The 18,104-nt window shown below is 33.8% G+C and overlaps 2 protein-coding genes across 2 annotated transcripts; both read left to right on the top strand.

Moving 5' to 3' along the window:
- Positions 1 to 5,406: 5,406 nt before the first annotated feature.
- LOC137814583 (Small nuclear ribonucleoprotein family protein) lies at positions 5,407 to 6,816 on the top strand. Its single transcript, XM_068617397.2, has 4 exons — positions 5,407 to 5,557; positions 5,679 to 5,701; positions 6,291 to 6,412; positions 6,517 to 6,816. Exons 1-4 carry the CDS (start codon positions 5,523 to 5,525, stop codon positions 6,574 to 6,576), a joined length of 240 nt encoding a protein of 79 aa, XP_068473498.1. The 5' UTR covers positions 5,407 to 5,522; the 3' UTR covers positions 6,577 to 6,816.
- Positions 6,817 to 13,092: 6,276 nt separating this feature from the next.
- On the top strand, positions 13,093 to 17,829 carry LOC137814582 (rac GTPase activating protein). The gene is made up of 5 exons (XM_068617396.1): positions 13,093 to 14,028; positions 14,925 to 15,045; positions 15,263 to 15,382; positions 15,630 to 15,860; positions 16,716 to 17,829. Exons 1-5 carry the CDS (start codon positions 13,610 to 13,612, stop codon positions 17,331 to 17,333), a joined length of 1,509 nt encoding a protein of 502 aa, XP_068473497.1. The 5' UTR covers positions 13,093 to 13,609; the 3' UTR covers positions 17,334 to 17,829.
- Positions 17,830 to 18,104: the final 275 nt, after the last annotated feature.

Here is an 18,104-nt window from a genome sequence, read left to right as displayed (position 1 = left end):
TAAATTTAAAAAGATGCAAGATTATTACAATATTGTAGGCGTATTAACCAGTTCAGATAGTATAGTTGTTGTTTAAAGTTACAAACGACTTATAAATTATAATGATCTAATTTTTAGATTTTTATGCCTAAATCAATGATCACTTCTCTAATTTGAATTTTATTTATATGTGAATGCTACACCTAGAATTGTTCTCCACGTTTAATTTCAGTTCAAATAAAGACAAGCGACCGTTAAAGAAACATACTAGTTTAATTTGTTATAATCTTCCAATAATGAATCCAACATTCAACTTAAATATTGAACTTCAAAAATTCAACTCCATGTTGGTTAAATAAATAAAAAAATATGAAGCTATTTTCATTACAAAGAAAAACACAAAGGAAAATATAGTGAGAATCATCCATATTATCGCATTTATATTTCTTTTTTGTACCCTATGTATATTATCGTTAAGGAAAATACCTATTGCGAACTCACCAAACTCTTACATGAAACACAAGACTTTTAAGTAAGTTTGGAAAAAACAATAGTTCATGACAAATCAAAGGGAGAAAAAAATGATAATTGTGAATGTAAAAATGGGTTAATTACGAAAGTGAATGGCTACCTGCTACCTGCTACCTGCTACCTGCTACCTGCTACCTGCTACCTGCTACCTGCTACCTGCTACCTGCTACCTGCTACCTGCTACCTGCTACCTGCTACCTGCTACCTGCTACCTGCTACCTGCTACCTGCTACCTGCTACCTGCTACCTGCTACCTGCTACCTGCTACCTGCTACCTGCTACCTGCTACCTGCTACCTGCTACCTGCTACCTGCTACCTGCTACCTGCTACCTGCTACCTGCTACCTGCTACCTGCTACCTGCTACCTGCTACCTGCTACCTGCTACCTGCTACCTGCTACCTGCTACCTGCTACCTGCTACCTGCTACCTGCTACCTGCTACCTGCTACCTGCTACCTGCTACCTGCTACCTGCTACCTGCTACCTGCTACCTGCTACCTGCTACCTGCTACCTGCTACCTGCTACCTGCTACCTGCTACCTGCTACCTGCTACCTGCTACCTGCTACCTGCTACCTGCTACCTGCTACCTGCTACCTGCTACCTGCTACCTGCTACCTGCTACCTGCTACCTGCTACCTGCTACCTGCTACCTGCTACCTGCTACCTGCTACCTGCTACCTGCTACCTGCTACCTGCTACCTGCTACCTGCTACCTGCTACCTGCTACCTGCTACCTGCTACCTGCTACCTGCTACCTGCTACCTGCTACCTGCTACCTGCTACCTGCTACCTGCTACCTGCTACCTGCTACCTGCTACCTGCTACCTGCTACCTGCTACCTGCTACCTGCTACCTGCTACCTGCTACCTGCTACCTGCTACCTGCTACCTGCTACCTGCTACCTGCTACCTGCTACCTGCTACCTGCTACCTGCTACCTGCTACCTGCTACCTGCTACCTGCTACCTGCTACCTGCTACCTGCTACCTGCTACCTGCTACCTGCTACCTGCTACCTGCTACCTGCTACCTGCTACCTGCTACCTGCTACCTGCTACCTGCTACCTGCTACCTGCTACCTGCTACCTGCTACCTGCTACCTGCTACCTGCTACCTGCTACCTGCTACCTGCTACCTGCTACCTGCTACCTGCTACCTGCTACCTGCTACCTGCTACCTGCTACCTGCTACCTGCTACCTGCTACCTGCTACCTGCTACCTGCTACCTGCTACCTGCTACCTGCTACCTGCTACCTGCTACCTGCTACCTGCTACCTGCTACCTGCTACCTGCTACCTGCTACCTGCTACCTGCTACCTGCTACCTGCTACCTGCTACCTGCTACCTGCTACCTGCTACCTGCTACCTGCTACCTGCTACCTGCTACCTGCTACCTGCTACCTGCTACCTGCTACCTGCTACCTGCTACCTGCTACCTGCTACCTGCTACCTGCTACCTGCTACCTGCTACCTGCTACCTGCTACCTGCTACCTGCTACCTGCTACCTGCTACCTGCTACCTGCTACCTGCTACCTGCTACCTGCTACCTGCTACCTGCTACCTGCTACCTGCTACCTGCTACCTGCTACCTGCTACCTGCTACCTGCTACCTGCTACCTGCTACCTGCTACCTGCTACCTGCTACCTGCTACCTGCTACCTGCTACCTGCTACCTGCTACCTGCTACCTGCTACCTGCTACCTGCTACCTGCTACCTGCTACCTGCTACCTGCTACCTGCTACCTGCTACCTGCTACCTGCTACCTGCTACCTGCTACCTGCTACCTGCTACCTGCTACCTGCTACCTGCTACCTGCTACCTGCTACCTGCTACCTGCTACCTGCTACCTGCTACCTGCTACCTGCTACCTGCTACAAAGACTTGCAAATCACTAATCTTAGTTTGTAACTAATATAAAACTAAACAAAAGGAATATAATAATGACGAAATAAAGAAGAATAGAAGTAAGATGAGAAACTCATGTAACAAACCCTAAGAAAATATATATTTTCTAATCTCTTTCTCTTCTCTACAACGAATCAATCCTCTCATGTCGACGCCCACATCAGCAATAACATCAAGATAGTCTACAAAACTTATGGTGGCGATCTAATCAAAATGTTCCTTGTCACAAGTCCTTCCGTCGTGAACATCCATGTAAGTCCTTCCGTCGTGAACATCCATGTAGCGCGTTTGACAATCGTAGAGTATCAAAACTTTGTACTTGTGCAAAAATATGAATGCTTTGGAGTTTTTTTTTTATTCAAGTAAGAGTTTGAGACACTTTGCTTCTCTATCTTTTTCCTCTTCTTCGGCCTCCCTTGTTGTACGAAAATAATAAAACAAAGTAAAAGAAATAAAAATGAGAGCATTAACAATTAAATAATCATAATTTATGCAACCTGCATCCATTGATTAGAACAAAATAAACAATAATAGTATTGGTTCAATAAGAAATACCTTTAGATTGGCGAAAATAAAAAATCAAACTAAGTTTTTTGTGGTTTACATTCCTTTCTTGATGTTCATTTTCTCTCCATAACTTTTTTTCGTTTCTATCTCACACTTCTCTAAAAGTTTTCTTTTGTAGTGTGTTTTTTGGTCCGTTGCAGAAAGTCAAAGTAACTGCCCGAACAACCACCATTCAATTCAAAAGTTCAACTAAAAACAAAACAAAACAATAAAATATTAATAAAAATAGAATAGAAACAAATTGTGACAACTAAAAATAGTTATAATTGAGAATTTCCTTTAAATATAGGTATAAATGATATTTTTTTTTTGCGTATTATTCAAAAGAAATAAGATTGTTGTTAACAAATTTTTCATTAATTAAATTATAACAATAATCAAATTGTATAAAATATATCATTTGTATTTTTTCATTTTAAAAATTTACAATTTTTTTTAATTTTCTAATATGCGTACTCAAACTACTAAAACATTTCAAAAGGCACAATATAAAAAGAAAACTTTGGGAGAAGTGTGAGAAAAAAAAACAAAAATAAAAAAAAAACATAAAAAAATGAATGTAAACCAAAAAAAAATTAGAAAATAAATATCTGATTGGATTTGTTATTTGTTAGTGAAATTCTCATCTTATTCTTCTTTATTTTTTTATTATTATATTCCTCTTCTTTAATTTTATATTATGTTGTATTTTTTAAAGATTTAAAGTAATTTAGGATGTTAATGAGAAAAAGTGAGGAGGACGGTCATGCAAGTAATGGAGATATCATGTTTCTCCTCCCAATAAATTTTTTAAATATTAATTATTCTAAAATTTAAAGATATGTTTTTAAAAAATATATTTAAATTTTAGAAGAACAAAAATAATATAATTATATATATATATATATATATAATTTTATACAAAAAGAAGTATCCATTATATTGTTAGGTCATTTAATTTTTAATCGGTAGATTTTTATATTTCATGTGATTCACAAATTTTTATATTTCTTCCTCTTGAATAAAAACATCTAAATATAAGGTAATTTTTAATTAAAAGTCACGAGGAAGTTGAATATTAATTGACCATTAACTTTGTCTTTTGAATCAACTTCATTGAAGTGACCATGTGTGTTTGCATTATAGTAAACCTTGTGTTTGGATAGATTTTTTTTAAACTTTCAGGATATTTAAACGCATTAAATTTTAATTAATATAATTTTAAGTTATTTTATTTAAATAAGTCAATTTAAATTTATCATATTGACATTTCTAACCTGAACCTTAAATCATAAACTAAACATTAATAAATGTTGTTATCATTTTAAAAAAAATTATTTTCTCAATTTTTTTTAATGTGAAAGAATATATTTGATGGTGATAATAAGTATTCACAACTACTAGTATTTACTAATTTATTTTGGTTATGTTAATTTATTTCGGTCATGTTGTGTATATTTTTTTTTGTTTCATTACAAATAATATAAACATTTTCCTACGTTAAATTGTTATTATTTTTTTATTTACTCCACTGATGTAATTTACATATCGATTATAAAATATATTATATTATTCAAATATATACTTAATTTGTATTAATTAAACCATCATATAATAAAATTATAAACTAAAATATCATACACAACACGAGTTTATCAACTGATTTAATTAATTACATTTTTGCGTCAAATTTTGAGCTTAGGTATTTATTTAAAGATAATAGTCAAACTCTGTTATTATAAGATTTCCAACAGCTCACACATGCCACTTGTTAATGAAGAATGATGTTATTTGATTTTTTGTGTGTGTATTATGGAAATCAGTATTTGAAAAAAGGGCTTTTAATTATCTTGATAAGTAAATTTGATTAATTTTAAAAGAAAAAATAAAAAAGAACTAAATTAAAATATATTTTAGCAAATGATTGAAAATATTTTATATTTTGCAAAACTCTGAATTAGTTTTACTTAACTTTAAAAATTACTTTTCCCATAAAAAAAGGAAACTTCTTCTTGTAACCCCACAACAATAAAAAAGACTATTTTATTTTTTTTAAAGTGATTTCAAAATTATCTATTTTGAAAATTTGTTGGAACAATTTTTTTTTGAAATTTATGAAATAAATTCAGAAAAAAAAAATCTAAAATGAAATTTTTGAAACTGTGTATAATATATATATTTTGTAATATTTTGGGAAGAGTTATGGCGGTGGGTGCGAAATGGTGGGTGTAATAATAGTGTAGCGGACAGGGTAATTTGGTCATTTCACCCAACTGTGGGAGTGTTGGTTCAAAAATGGGAGGGGATGCAGGAAGTAATTATCTTAAAAAATTGAAACAAACAGGCCTTAAGTATTGAAACGGGCTTCTCTTATTTTGGTTCGTGATTTCTGCCATGAGAGATCCATGGGCCTTGGAGCAATTAAGTGTCATTTTTCGTGCTCGGTTTCAAAAGTACATAGAAGAGGAAACATTGCCTCCGAAGTTAGGTTTTGGTTTTGGCACTTTCGTGGAGTGAACCAAATTTTCTTTGCTACTGTCATCTCTCATCTCATCACCATGAGCAGATCAGGGCAACCACCGGATTTGAAGAAGTAAGTGTTTCTCTCATTCTCTACTTCAATTTTCTTTATCTTCTTTCGTTTTTTTTTTCTCAATTTTCGCTACACTCGCTGCGAATTGATCCATATTGCCTTTTGTTTGGGGACGCGGCAGGTACATGGACAAGAAGCTTCAGAGTAAGTGTGATTCTCTATTTATTGTTTCTCTTACTCTGTATCTTATCGTTTTCGTGTTTTCTTTTTGAATCGTACCATATGAGTTTTTTCGAGCTGGAGTGCGTTGTTGTATTTTAGGGTTCAGGGTTTATTCTCAAACTCCAAATTTCACTATCTTTGTATCTTTTGCGTTGAATTAAGTGGTTTTGTTTTATTTAATGAAATAACTGTGTCGAATGAAATGTGTTCTAGCCTTGTTGTCGTTTCTAGAGTTTACGCTGTCAATATCTCATATTTCAAATTTTGTATTGTTTCTTTGAGAGTGGTTGTCTTTTCATCTTGTATGAGTGCAGCGGACCATTTTAGCTTACTGAGAAAATAATGACAAGTGTTTGTGTTAGTGAGAGTATCATTACACTTTTATTTACTTTTATAACTTTTTTGGTTTGTGGGAACATCCTTATTAGTTACTTAATCTACTTTTTGTCTATGACTTGTATATATGTGCTGAACTTGAAACCTAAACCTATTAATGGAAGAGCCTTATATCTGGAAGTATGTCTTACAATTGGGTGATAAATTATACTGATTCCTCGGTATTTTCTTCCAGTCAAGCTGAATGCTAATCGCATGATTGTTGGTACTCTCCGTGGCTTTGACCAGTTTATGAATTTAGTTGTTGACAACACTGTGGAAGTTAATGGCAATGAGAAAACTGACATAGGGATGGTGGTGAGTTCTTTTGCATTTTATTTTAAACATCATTGGTCATGGTATTGTAGTTAGTAGATTCTGATATTGGATTTTAAATTGATAATTTTTCCCCCTTTTTGCAGGTAATCAGAGGAAATAGTGTGGTCACTGTTGAGGCGCTTGAACCCGTGAACAGAACCTGATCTCTGTTTCTTGTAAACACTTATAAGTACATTTTCTGGTTTTAACAGTTGTGTATTTGACCAATGTAGCTGGTGAGAGTAGCTTGTAATTGGGGATCTTAAGAGGGTCATCTTGGCCACTAATTCTGGGTTTGTTTCTGGCTAAATTGTGGGGTGGGATACTTACGATTTTGGCTGTGAGTTGACTCTATTGAATTGTTCGTATTTATCCCTCTTAGTGAATTATCCCTCATCTTTTTATATTGTATTTATAGCACGGAAACCTCTGTATTTCTTTCTGTCCACCCTTAAGTCTAAACATGGGGGTTGTTGATTGAGCTATTAGAAGTTTCACTATAACTCCTTTGTCTAAGGAGTAAGGAATCATATTTGTTGTTACACATAATTTTAGGCTGATTTGTTTGAATGTGAAGCTCTATGTGGTCTTACACATGTTTGAATGCTTCCAGTAACCTTGGCAATTAATTCTTTCTTTATAATTGTTTGTCTTTTCACAGCTTCTTAGTTATTCTCTGTGTGATTTGAGTATCTTCTCAGCCATTGCTTCTTTATCTATTGTTGAATGTTTTATCTGTTCCAACATTTGAATTCAATAAATGGTTGGCTTTTAATTCCTTCAGATAGATAGATGGTACTTATTCAATATTTATGTTATTGGATAGATTGTTGTTGTGGATTTTAAATAATCTTGTTGCTAATTTCGTTTATGTTAGTCTATTTTATATTGTTGCATATTCATGCGTTTGAGGAGAAAATTGGGAACGTTATTGTTTATAAATTTACCTTCGATAATTTCAATATGGATATCATCTCTAGAATTAAGTTCAGTGCAACTTTACCCAATTTATCTTGGGTATATTGTTTTTCTTGTTTGCACAATTTGCAGATTTTAAGATGTGACCAATGTGGTTTGCTTTCTTGTAGAAGTATGTTTCTTTGGTTACTATTGGTGTAGCCTGGTGTCCTGCAATGTTATGCAATGTTGAGGGATGCATTTACTGGTTTTTAAAACAGGTTTTAGGTGAAAATTTGGTTTTTAAAACAAGGTGGAGTCAAAACTTGTTTTGAATACAAAAACATGGCCTCTAGTTGTCTGCGCTTTTCACTCTTTCATCTCCAAGAGAGCATTTTAGAGACGGAACAAGTTTTGGTTTGCTAGAATTATATAATTGTTATGATTGTTTGCTTCAAACGAAGATAACATTGTATTATCCAGGGTGTCTGGTTCTTATTTAATATGTTTTCCAGTACCTGCGCTCTAAATTTATGATAACATGTTTTGTTCTTATCTTTGCATGCTTCTGGTGATATGGTCATTTTCATTCTTTTGTGCTTAATTTTTATGTTTGTTATGTAATTGGTTTTCGAACTTGATTGTAATACTGCTGGCCAAACTTGAGTCTTTGGTAAGTTTTTTATTTCTGAAATGTAAACGTATGAAGCGGTTTATATTTCAGTTTCGATGTGGGCGACTTAGTGGCATTGCTCACTGCCAGAGTTTTGCTAAAATGGTCTCAATCTTATCTTTAAATCTTTAATAAAAGCCGATGAATGGCCATTTCTGAAGTCAATGCAGATCCAAAAGATCTCAATGAGACAACTAAAAGTTGATGGCAGCGACTTTGGAAATGTGAGGTCATTGCTTATTTTGCATATCTTACTCTTCTAGTACTTTGGTTTGACTATAATTGCTGAGTATTTTGGTGCAATGGTGCTTAATCAAATCCAAAACACTTAGTATGCTTTATCTTAAAACTAGTATTTAAACGGGATTCTATAAGAAGTTAACACATGGGGGATTTTCCTCCTTTTTCTTTTAAATCTAAATTATAAAAAAATTTAAAACAATTTTTAAATTTGGTTATAGATTTGAAATCATAACCTGGTTTGGTATCTAAACCGGTTAAAAGAAATCAATATTTATCTTTTAAAGTATGATATTATTTTGATTTTGATTTCTGAATCTTTTTTAAAATCTTCTTGCCCAATATTTATTATTGTTTTTCTTTTTAAAGGTGTAATTAGCGGTATTCGGAAAGGTCTTTTTTTAATTAGAAAACATTGTTCCTACTATTATTGCATTTGGAATGGTACATACCTTGTTGTCTGCACATGTCCCCTGAGCTGTCACACAAACGAAAACTTTTCTTTGACACTAGAAATAGAAATAGTAACACACACACACTTCACAACTCTTTATAATAATATAATAATATAATAATATAATAATATAATAATATTTTTAATTAAAAACTAAAAACTAAAATAAAAATAATAAAAATATTAATATATTAAGATGTATGGTATGGTATCAATATATCACCTTCCATCACTAAATTATCCCGTATGGTTTTGCTTATCTAGTCTGTTTGGAAGCGCGTTTAGGATCCACTTTTTTTATTTATTTAACCAAACTATACAGAAGCAAATATACATTGCTTGAAGTTGGATTTAAATCCTGCACACAAAAGGCTCATCCAAACATGGTATTAAAAGCATAGCTTTAAAAATAAAGGGCAGAGCAATACGAAACCAATATTCTTTAATTGAAGTGCAAGCTCTTTGCTTGGTTTGCTGAAGGGGTGTTAGTGTAGGACCCCAAGGAGCCTTATGAGAGTATTCAAAACATCAATAATAGAACCATAAAGCTGTATAAATGTCACTTAAAAAGGAGCTAAGCCCTTTTCGTGGAATCTGCATTCGGAGAGCCATTTGAATTTTTAGTAGAAGCTTTTGTGTATGCAGTTACCACATTTTTAAATATCAAGATTATTGTAAATTATGAGTTTATTTTAGTAAAATAAAGAGAGAATATTGTAAGTACTCGCAACGGTTTTCTTCCTTAAAGTGGGTTTATGGAGGTAGTACATAAAGCTTGTGCAAGCAAGTCCCTTTTTTCACTTTATACCTTAACTTTTTGCAACGGAAGAGAGATATACGTTGTTGTTACTAAATGCAGAGCCTTGTCTCGGCATTATATCCGTTGCTAAAGAAGTAGCTCATTGCAATTCTTTATTTATTTCTTATTGCTTTTAATTAGCACCCTAACATTTGTTCATTAGGTTTTAATATACTATTATTATATTAGCAAGAAATAATATTTTTATTAATTTATTCCCCCTCAATCCTCTCTGCTTTCTTGAAATGATGTGTTTGGTTAGAATTATAACTTCAAATTTAAGGATTCTTTTGAAGAAATAAAAGAATGTAATGAGTTTTATTAAACTTTAACAGGATTTTTTGAGGTTTTTTTTTTCATTATAATAAATGTGTGTGTGTGGGTATCTATGCAAATTAATTAAATATTAAGTGAATGATAAAAATATAATAAAAAGTGTAATTAGTGTTTTCTTAAATATTGAAAATAAAAATGAAATAAAAACAAAAATATTTCAAAACCATGATAGTAAAAAAGAATTGAAGGAAGTAATAAAAGGTGTTTTTCAATTAAATTTAGAATTTCATTTTGATAATATTCTACGCATTTAATAAAATATAACTTTCAAAGTAAAACTTCAAATTTAATTGGTTAGCAACACCAGATGGATCCATATTATAATATACATAAGCTTTGTAAAAAAAAAACTCCATGGTTGCATGCTTCTTTAATTCCCAAGCAAATTCATTGGGCACATTGCTTCTTGTTCTATCCTTTGCCAAAGTAATGCAAACCTTATTTTTTATTCTATTATGATACTTTGACAATGAAATGTTTATTGAATATTAAAAAACACCATAAAATGTTACTATCTCCTTTTATTTTTGGGGTGAGCTTTTGAGATGCTGTATACCAAAACAAACAAAAAGAATGCAATTAACACATGAAATAATTATTTACAATAACGATTTCTTTAGTATTTAACATAATGAAACAACACATCAAATATATTGCATTCATAAATAGTTTAATTGTAAAGGGTAAAACAATTGGACAAGAGGCATTATTTAGATATCCTTAGAAAAATCAGTCATGGAAAAAGAGGTTAGCAGAAGTAAAAAAATTATTTTGATGATGTAGATTAAAAGAATTCTGTATATATATTTTTTTAAACGAAAACAATTTTACATATTTTGTGTGCATTTAAGAGAATTTATTAAAAGTTTAAAGGATAATATAAGAATCTTATGATTTATTTCAGTTTTAAAAAATTTAATAATCAAGACTATGATACATATTGAAAAAAGTGTAGTAAAATATGACCACAGACAAATTGATTAAGTTTAAAAAAGACTCAATTCCATTGCTTAACTTTGTAGACACGAATCCTAAAACTTTTATTATTCATTTTAAAAATATAAGAAACATGTTAATATATAAACTCTTGATATGTGAATGGAAGGAGGGCTTTTACCTTTTCAAATACAACATATAAAATAAAATAAAAAATTAAAGAAAAATTAAACAATTACAATTCCAATTTTCAACCTCCAAATTCTCCTTTCAATGAAAGAAACATAGAATAACACATCTAAAAAAACATTTTTTTATATGATCTCATCTAAAGAAACATAATAATATACCACAATACTACTACTTTATCATCGATAACAAAAATTGAGTCTCCAATACTACTATTGTATCATCGATAACAAAAATTGAGTCTCCTACACTAATGTGACTACAACTGTATCATCGATAACAATAATTGAGTGTCATACACAACACTAATGTGACTAAATATTTTCTCAGTTATAAAATTGAATATCCTACAAATAATATGATTGAGTCTAATTTTTAGGAACAAAGGATTAACTATGTACAACGTGATTAATTTCATTAAAGGTACACAATCTTACTTTAACATCGAGATGATCCTAATGGAGACCCATAACCGATAATCCTATAAATATACACTACACTCAAGACAAAAGATATGTATCATTAAACAATATTTATTATTTTCAACTATCTTATACGGAATCCTGACTTAGACATCAAAGTACTTTTTGCATGCACTCTAAGATCGAATGTTATACTGTAGAGGACAGTAGGTGCTCTCAGTAGGACAAAAATGATCCTTTTCCACCCATAAAAATAACTACTATTTACAATTTTACTGTTAAGAATGTGATAGTATTATTTTTCATATAATGATTATAATCTTTAGTGTTAAGAATGTGATAGTATTATTTCTCATAAGATGATTATAATCTTGACTCTTAAGAATGTGATAGTATTATTCCTCATAAAATAGTTATAATCTAGAGCTACACTAATTCACCTTTCCGGAGTTTGAAAGGTCCTTATTAGAAGATGTGGCTAAATTTTATCTTCATTAAATTTTCCGAGACAAAGACAACGAAGTTAAGGACATGTGGAGACAATATTAGAGTTTGTGAGTTGATTTAACCTATAATGTTATATGGTGGAGTTGCATGTGGACCAGGGAGGATGTTGAACACCACCATTTCATAATCTGTTTTAGGTAGATTTTAGTAAGACTAACCCTACAGAGCTTCATAAACATGCACAGTAAAATATGGCCCCAACCAAAAAGCATGCACAATAATAAAAATGGTAGGTTCCAAGATGAGAAAACAGTGACAATTCAGTGAAAAAGTTAGAAATGGATAGGGCAGTGAAGAGTCTAGCGAATGGTTAGTGTACACCTCTGATGTCTTGTTCTCACACGTCGTGATCATGGATTCATTCATGATCTTGGATTTTGGACTTTAGATTGGTTTGGTGTGTGTGAGTAATGCTTGTTCTTCCCTATGAAATGGACACACAAATTAAGAGACTAATAGTACATTGCATACTTACACGCCACCCTACATGCCCTGTGTCAAAACATAACATTCATTTTTGCTGCTGTAAGAAGTTGGCATTAATCTTGCAATAAGTTCACCCAACTAAAATGCTGCACATAGAATTGGCCTAAACCTGACATGCTAAGAAATGTAATTAAGTATCTTCAATACGTTAGGACACAACTTTATTCAATGCCACTTTTGTTTTCCAATAAAAATTTAAAGTTTTTTTGTCTTAACAGTATAGGCATTGAAACATTAGATTAAATATAGACTTTATTTGAGGTGAAACTTTAAACTGAGAGAAACTTATCATCCAACATTTAAATAAATGAACTGTTATATCAGTTCTAGTAGTTTGGTAACCTTTACTCTGGAAATAATTTGTGTAACAGATAACTTGTGTTTGATCTTATCCAAAAACTATATCAGGTTAGATCATAGCAATTATAATCCTGAAAAAAAAGTCTATAATTTTGTTAACTGAAAGAAATATTTAATAATACTGATATGAGTGGTTACTCTCAATCAATACAAAATGTAAATAATTATTATAAAATTTAGCAATGTTATCTATAGAAAATCACAGTAACAGGTCCAGTTAATGCAGAAACTAGTTATTATTTGTAGGCATAGGAATTTATGGTTAATGTAAAAAGTGTATTACTGTATATACATAAACTGTTTGCTAAAAATGGTATCTAAGATATGTGAATGTAATTAAGATGTTATTAAGAATGGTATATAAAGTGAGACCCAGAGGGTGTTGAGGAAAAGTGGGGTCAAAGGTGTGATCTTTGGAAGTGAATCTGGGAAGAAAGAAAATTAGATAGGACTCAAAGAGTGGAATTATATGAGTACCAGATTGGGAAGGTGTGAGGTGGAAAGCATTCCCAGTGCCACCACCAAAAAGATGAACAAACATTAATAAATAATAATTACAACAACAATTCTTACATTATGTTATGCACATTTCTTTCTCTCTCTTCTCATCATCATCATCATCTGCAGTTCACCCTAACCATTTCCAACAACCGCATCTTCCTCCTTTTTCTTTCTTATATGACATGATTCGTCTCCGAAGGCACAGTAATGATGGTAACGTTTCACCTTCCGAGACCCTTTTCTTGAAGGAAACTCTACTCCACCAAAATCTTGGCTTTTTTCGGTGAGGAATTTGGAATTAGAAGGAGAGGAATAATACTAATAATAACAAAATAATAATTTAATATATTATTATTGTTATTGTTATTAAAATTGGTGGGAAGGGAAAGAATCAAATATGACGGAAGTGCTTCAGTTGCCTTCATCGTCAAGCTGTGGTGGTCTCACACCCAATGATGGGTCGCACCCAAGTTCGCTTATTAACGCTCCCACTGTGGAAGAAGTGGTGCTGCCAGAGTCCCCTTTGGATTTGGAAGCTGAAGAAGAGGAAGAAGAAGAAGAAGAGAGAAAAAGGGAAAGAGAAAGGGATCAGCTTTCCATTTTGACCCTTTTGATAGCTACGTTTCGGAAGTCTCTGATTGGGTGCAGCACTACAGCTTCCTCATCGTCATCTTCTTCTTCTTCTTCTTCCATGGAGATTGGGTGGCCTTCCAATGTGAGACACGTGGCTCATGTCACCTTCGATCGCTTCCATGGTTTTCTTGGTTTGCCTGTTGAGTTTGAACCCGAAGTTCCCAGGAGGTCCCCCAGTGCTAGGTATGTTCTCAAGGAAACTTGGGGTTTCTTCAAAATTTAATCTTTCTTAGAATTTTTTTGTCATTGGATTGGTGCATTTTCTGAGAGGCTGGGTTCTGAAAAGGGTGTTTTGTTAGAAATCTTTGTTAATGGTCTCACTTTTTTGTTTCATGGCTAGAGTCTTATTAATTGAACTTGTGTGGTATAGAAGTTTAAAATTGGTATCAGGTTCCTAACTGATGTAATGGAGTTTACAGGTTTATGTTTCCATATTGAGTTTTTTAAAGTTATAATGTGATGATTGTGGTTGTATCATTGCTTAGACATGGATAGGCATTCCTTTGACCTTTTTCTATTTTCCAATATCTAGTCTCTGCCCACATGATTTAGTTTTCCTCTGCTCTTACTCTTCAAAAGATTTGAATGTTAGATACAATCGAAGGCTCTCTATGACATATAATTGTAATTTTATTTTTCAGTCAGTGGTTTCCTGTCATGTTATCCATATATAATTTGTAGTTAATGTCATACTGGTAAAGTGCAACTTGTATGTCTTGCAAATTAGTTTTCTGAAGTGGATTTGGTTCATTCTTGCATCTTATCTTTGCTGATTATGTCATACATGCATTCTATTTCCTTGTTTGTTCATAGACAAATGATTATTTCTTGCTACTGACACGGCAAGTAATGATAAACCCTGGCGATGTTATTTTCACATTTCAGTCAAGGGGTTGCCATTGTTGAGACACAAGTACGCAATGCCCAATTTGTGCTTAGTGTATGCAACCTAGTTATTTGGTTAACTACTTTTTAGCGATCTTGTCCTATACCTGACTCATTATGTGTCCAGTCCAGTGAAGGTCCCCTTAATTCTATTATTCCCTGAACGTTGATATATTTTTATTTACTATCCGCAGCGCAAATGTTTTTGGAGTTTCAACAGAATCTATGCAGCTTTCTTTTGACGCCAGAGGAAATAGTGTACCTACAATACTGCTGTTAATGCAAAGACATTTGTATGCACAAGGAGGCCTGCAGGTATTTATCCTAGCTCCTAGTCCTTCCTTACCTTGTTGAGAATGTAAAGGTGTTTTGAAGAAATATTCTTCTTTAACTGTAATATGAGTAATTGGATGACCAATTTCCACATTATTTTTACCATGTTTTGCTTGTAATTTTACCAGAAACCATTTTGTATATTTTGTTGTTTAATTTTAATTAGACTTGAATCTTGAAATTAAATTTATACATCCAGGCTGAAGGAATCTTCAGAATCAATGCTGAAAATGGTCAAGAGGAGTTTGTGAGGGAACAATTAAACAGAGGAGTTGTACCTGATGGCATTGATGTGCATTGCTTGGCAGGTCTCATAAAGGTATTACTATTTTCCCTAATTATTTTTTAGATTTATTTGGAATTGGGGTCTAGATTTGTTGGATTTTGGTCTGGACTTCTATTTGAAAGTTGTCTAGGTGAATTTAATAATATGCTAATGTTAATTGTTTTCCTTTTTTTAACGACCGGGTAGAGTGGTGAATGCATTCAAGAGAAAACCAAGTAATCAAGGAAACGTATTAAGGACATTATTTCATTAATTTTGATGAGCTTGTGTTCCTTTACAGGCTTGGTTCAGAGAACTACCTACTGGGGTATTGGACCCTCTCTCACCTGAGCAGGTGATGCAATCCCAGTCAGAAGAAGAATGTGCTCAGCTTGTGAGGCTTCTTCCTCCAACAGAAGCTGCTTTGCTAGATTGGGCAATAAACTTAATGGCAGATGTTGCTCAAATGGAAAACTTGAACAAGATGAATGCACGTAATGTTGCAATGGTTTTTGCACCAAACATGACCCAAGTAAGACCAGATCATTTTCTACTATAAATGTAGTTTACAGTTCTGTTCTTAGCCCCGTTATTTGTTATTGAATTTTTACAATACAAGTCAACCCCATCTTATTGGATATAACTTGATGAGTGGAGCAAACGTTTTGACATATTATGATGATATCTTTTTGTATGTGTAGTAAAGTTAGCTCAATTGTCTTCAAACTGGTGAAAAAAGATTTACACTATTGCCTTTTGGTTTTCTCACCCTTAACTGGTGTTCTGGCGATTTTTGAAGATCTGGGAAAACATGTCGATGTAAAATGGCCAGTAGTTTTAGGATTTTAATTTTGAAATTGAGGCTTTGGGTTTGATTCTATTAGTTATTACGGGAATTTATGGTATGTTGGATTATCTTATTCCAATCTAGAATAAGGTTAGCCTATTATGTTGAGTCTGTAGATTGATCACCACTGTAATCATTTTCCTTTTCTTCATAATTATAGTTTTGAGATTTTATTTTCTTCAGAGACTATCTGATAGGGTCAGAGTGAGTACTCTTCACTAGAGGGCCAGAGAAGTGCGTGTAAAACTGGAAAACTATCCTTTTAATTCTTGTGAATATCCAGAAAAAAATTCACTTTAGTACCACATAAATTTGGCAGTGTTTCTTGCACTCCTAAAATCTTTCGGTTTGCCATGTAAAATCATTGTCTTGGATAAAGGTTATGGTTGATTTATGTTGCATCAGTTGCATTTCTTCTTGACTCTGGTTTGTGTGTTTTTGCTCCTTTAGTCTTGTTTCTAGTATGCTGTACAAAATTGTAATATTTACGATTAGTCTACATTGCAATAACAGTATATCTGTCTTGCATGTCTACTACAGATGGCGGATCCTTTGACTGCTTTGATGTATGCCGTACAAGTCATGAATTTTCTGAAGACACTGGTCGTAAAGACACTTAAGGAAAGGGAGGAGTCTATTGTAAAATCAAATCCTGGTCGAAACCTTAATTCTTTTGACGATGATGGACACCATAGCAATTCAGAAATGCTACACAAGGATGGCAGTGAAAGTGGAAATGATTGTAGTGACGAAGATGAAGATGCATTATTTGTCGCTGCAGAGCCGTTTCAACAAAGCCCTAGTCATCTTATAGAAGATGGCTGTGAAACTGAATCCAAAAGGTTGCCAACATCTACTGAAAATCTTATTTCTAGTGGAAATAGGTTGTTGGTTGGCAGTTGTCCTTGCAATCTTGTGTCTCAAATTTGCTCTTTGGCAATTGGGCTTCAAGACTATGGCCTCACTACTGGGCAGACAAAGGGGGATCAAGCAAAATTTTGCAGGAGCAAAAGCCTTCAGTTGAGTACTTATGATATAGACAAATGTTCCAATAAGGTGATTGAGCTTCCGGTAGCAGGAGCTGCAGAGAAGAACCGCGGAACCGCCATTATTGGGCGTATAAATTCAAGAACGGAGTTGGCTGAAGCTTGGCGTTGAAAGGTTCTCATCCTTTTATCTTGCTGCCTGAGGGACAGGATGACAGAAGAAAAGTGATACTCCCATAATGTTCTGCAATTGTTAGTTCAGTAAATATGGACTACTTGTGAGTTGCATAATAGCTGATGTCACAATGCAGTGCATCCATGTTGTGAAGGCCCCAACATGGAGAAGGAAAAGCAAGGGAAAGGACAAGGTGTGAAGGGGAGATCTCTATTTGTGTTTCCACGTTTGGAAATGCTCACTACTACTACTACTAGTTTGCTGATGTGTTTTTCTGTTATTGTTTCTTCCGTGAGCTTTTTAACCATGTTTTTTTATTCTGTCATTAACCATGCACACTTCCCTAACGTTTTTCTTTCCGTTGCTCAAGTATAGAATTTAACGAATTCAAAGTTTTCTGTATGCTGTGTTCAACACATTTTTTTGTATGAATAAGCCTATGTATTTCTGTTTGGATATTTAAGGAAGAGAGAAATGGTTTGAACATATGAAACATGATGAACTGATACAGAAATAGACTGCTATTTCAATCTATGGTGAATATTCTTCCAAGCGCAGCAGTGAAAAGAAAAGAAAAGAAGTAGAAGAAAATGATGGAATTGTATCAGACAAAACTAACCTTTTGTTGGTTCTGCGTTAAAAATCCAGAACGTGTAAAAAAATGGAATGTTGCAATTTGATGTGTTATTATTCTGTAGCTAAAAAAAAACACTTCAACGATTTACTAAAAGAAGCAGATGTGAAAAATGTACTTGTAATCGCATAAGC

This window comes from Phaseolus vulgaris, chromosome 1, assembly GCF_051622355.1.
Source record: "Phaseolus vulgaris cultivar YP4 chromosome 1, ASM5162235v1, whole genome shotgun sequence".
Classification (NCBI taxonomy): domain Eukaryota; kingdom Viridiplantae; phylum Streptophyta; class Magnoliopsida; order Fabales; family Fabaceae; genus Phaseolus; species Phaseolus vulgaris.
The sequence above is the reverse complement of the archived record's forward strand: the minus strand, read 5'-3'. Positions and strand labels throughout refer to the sequence as shown.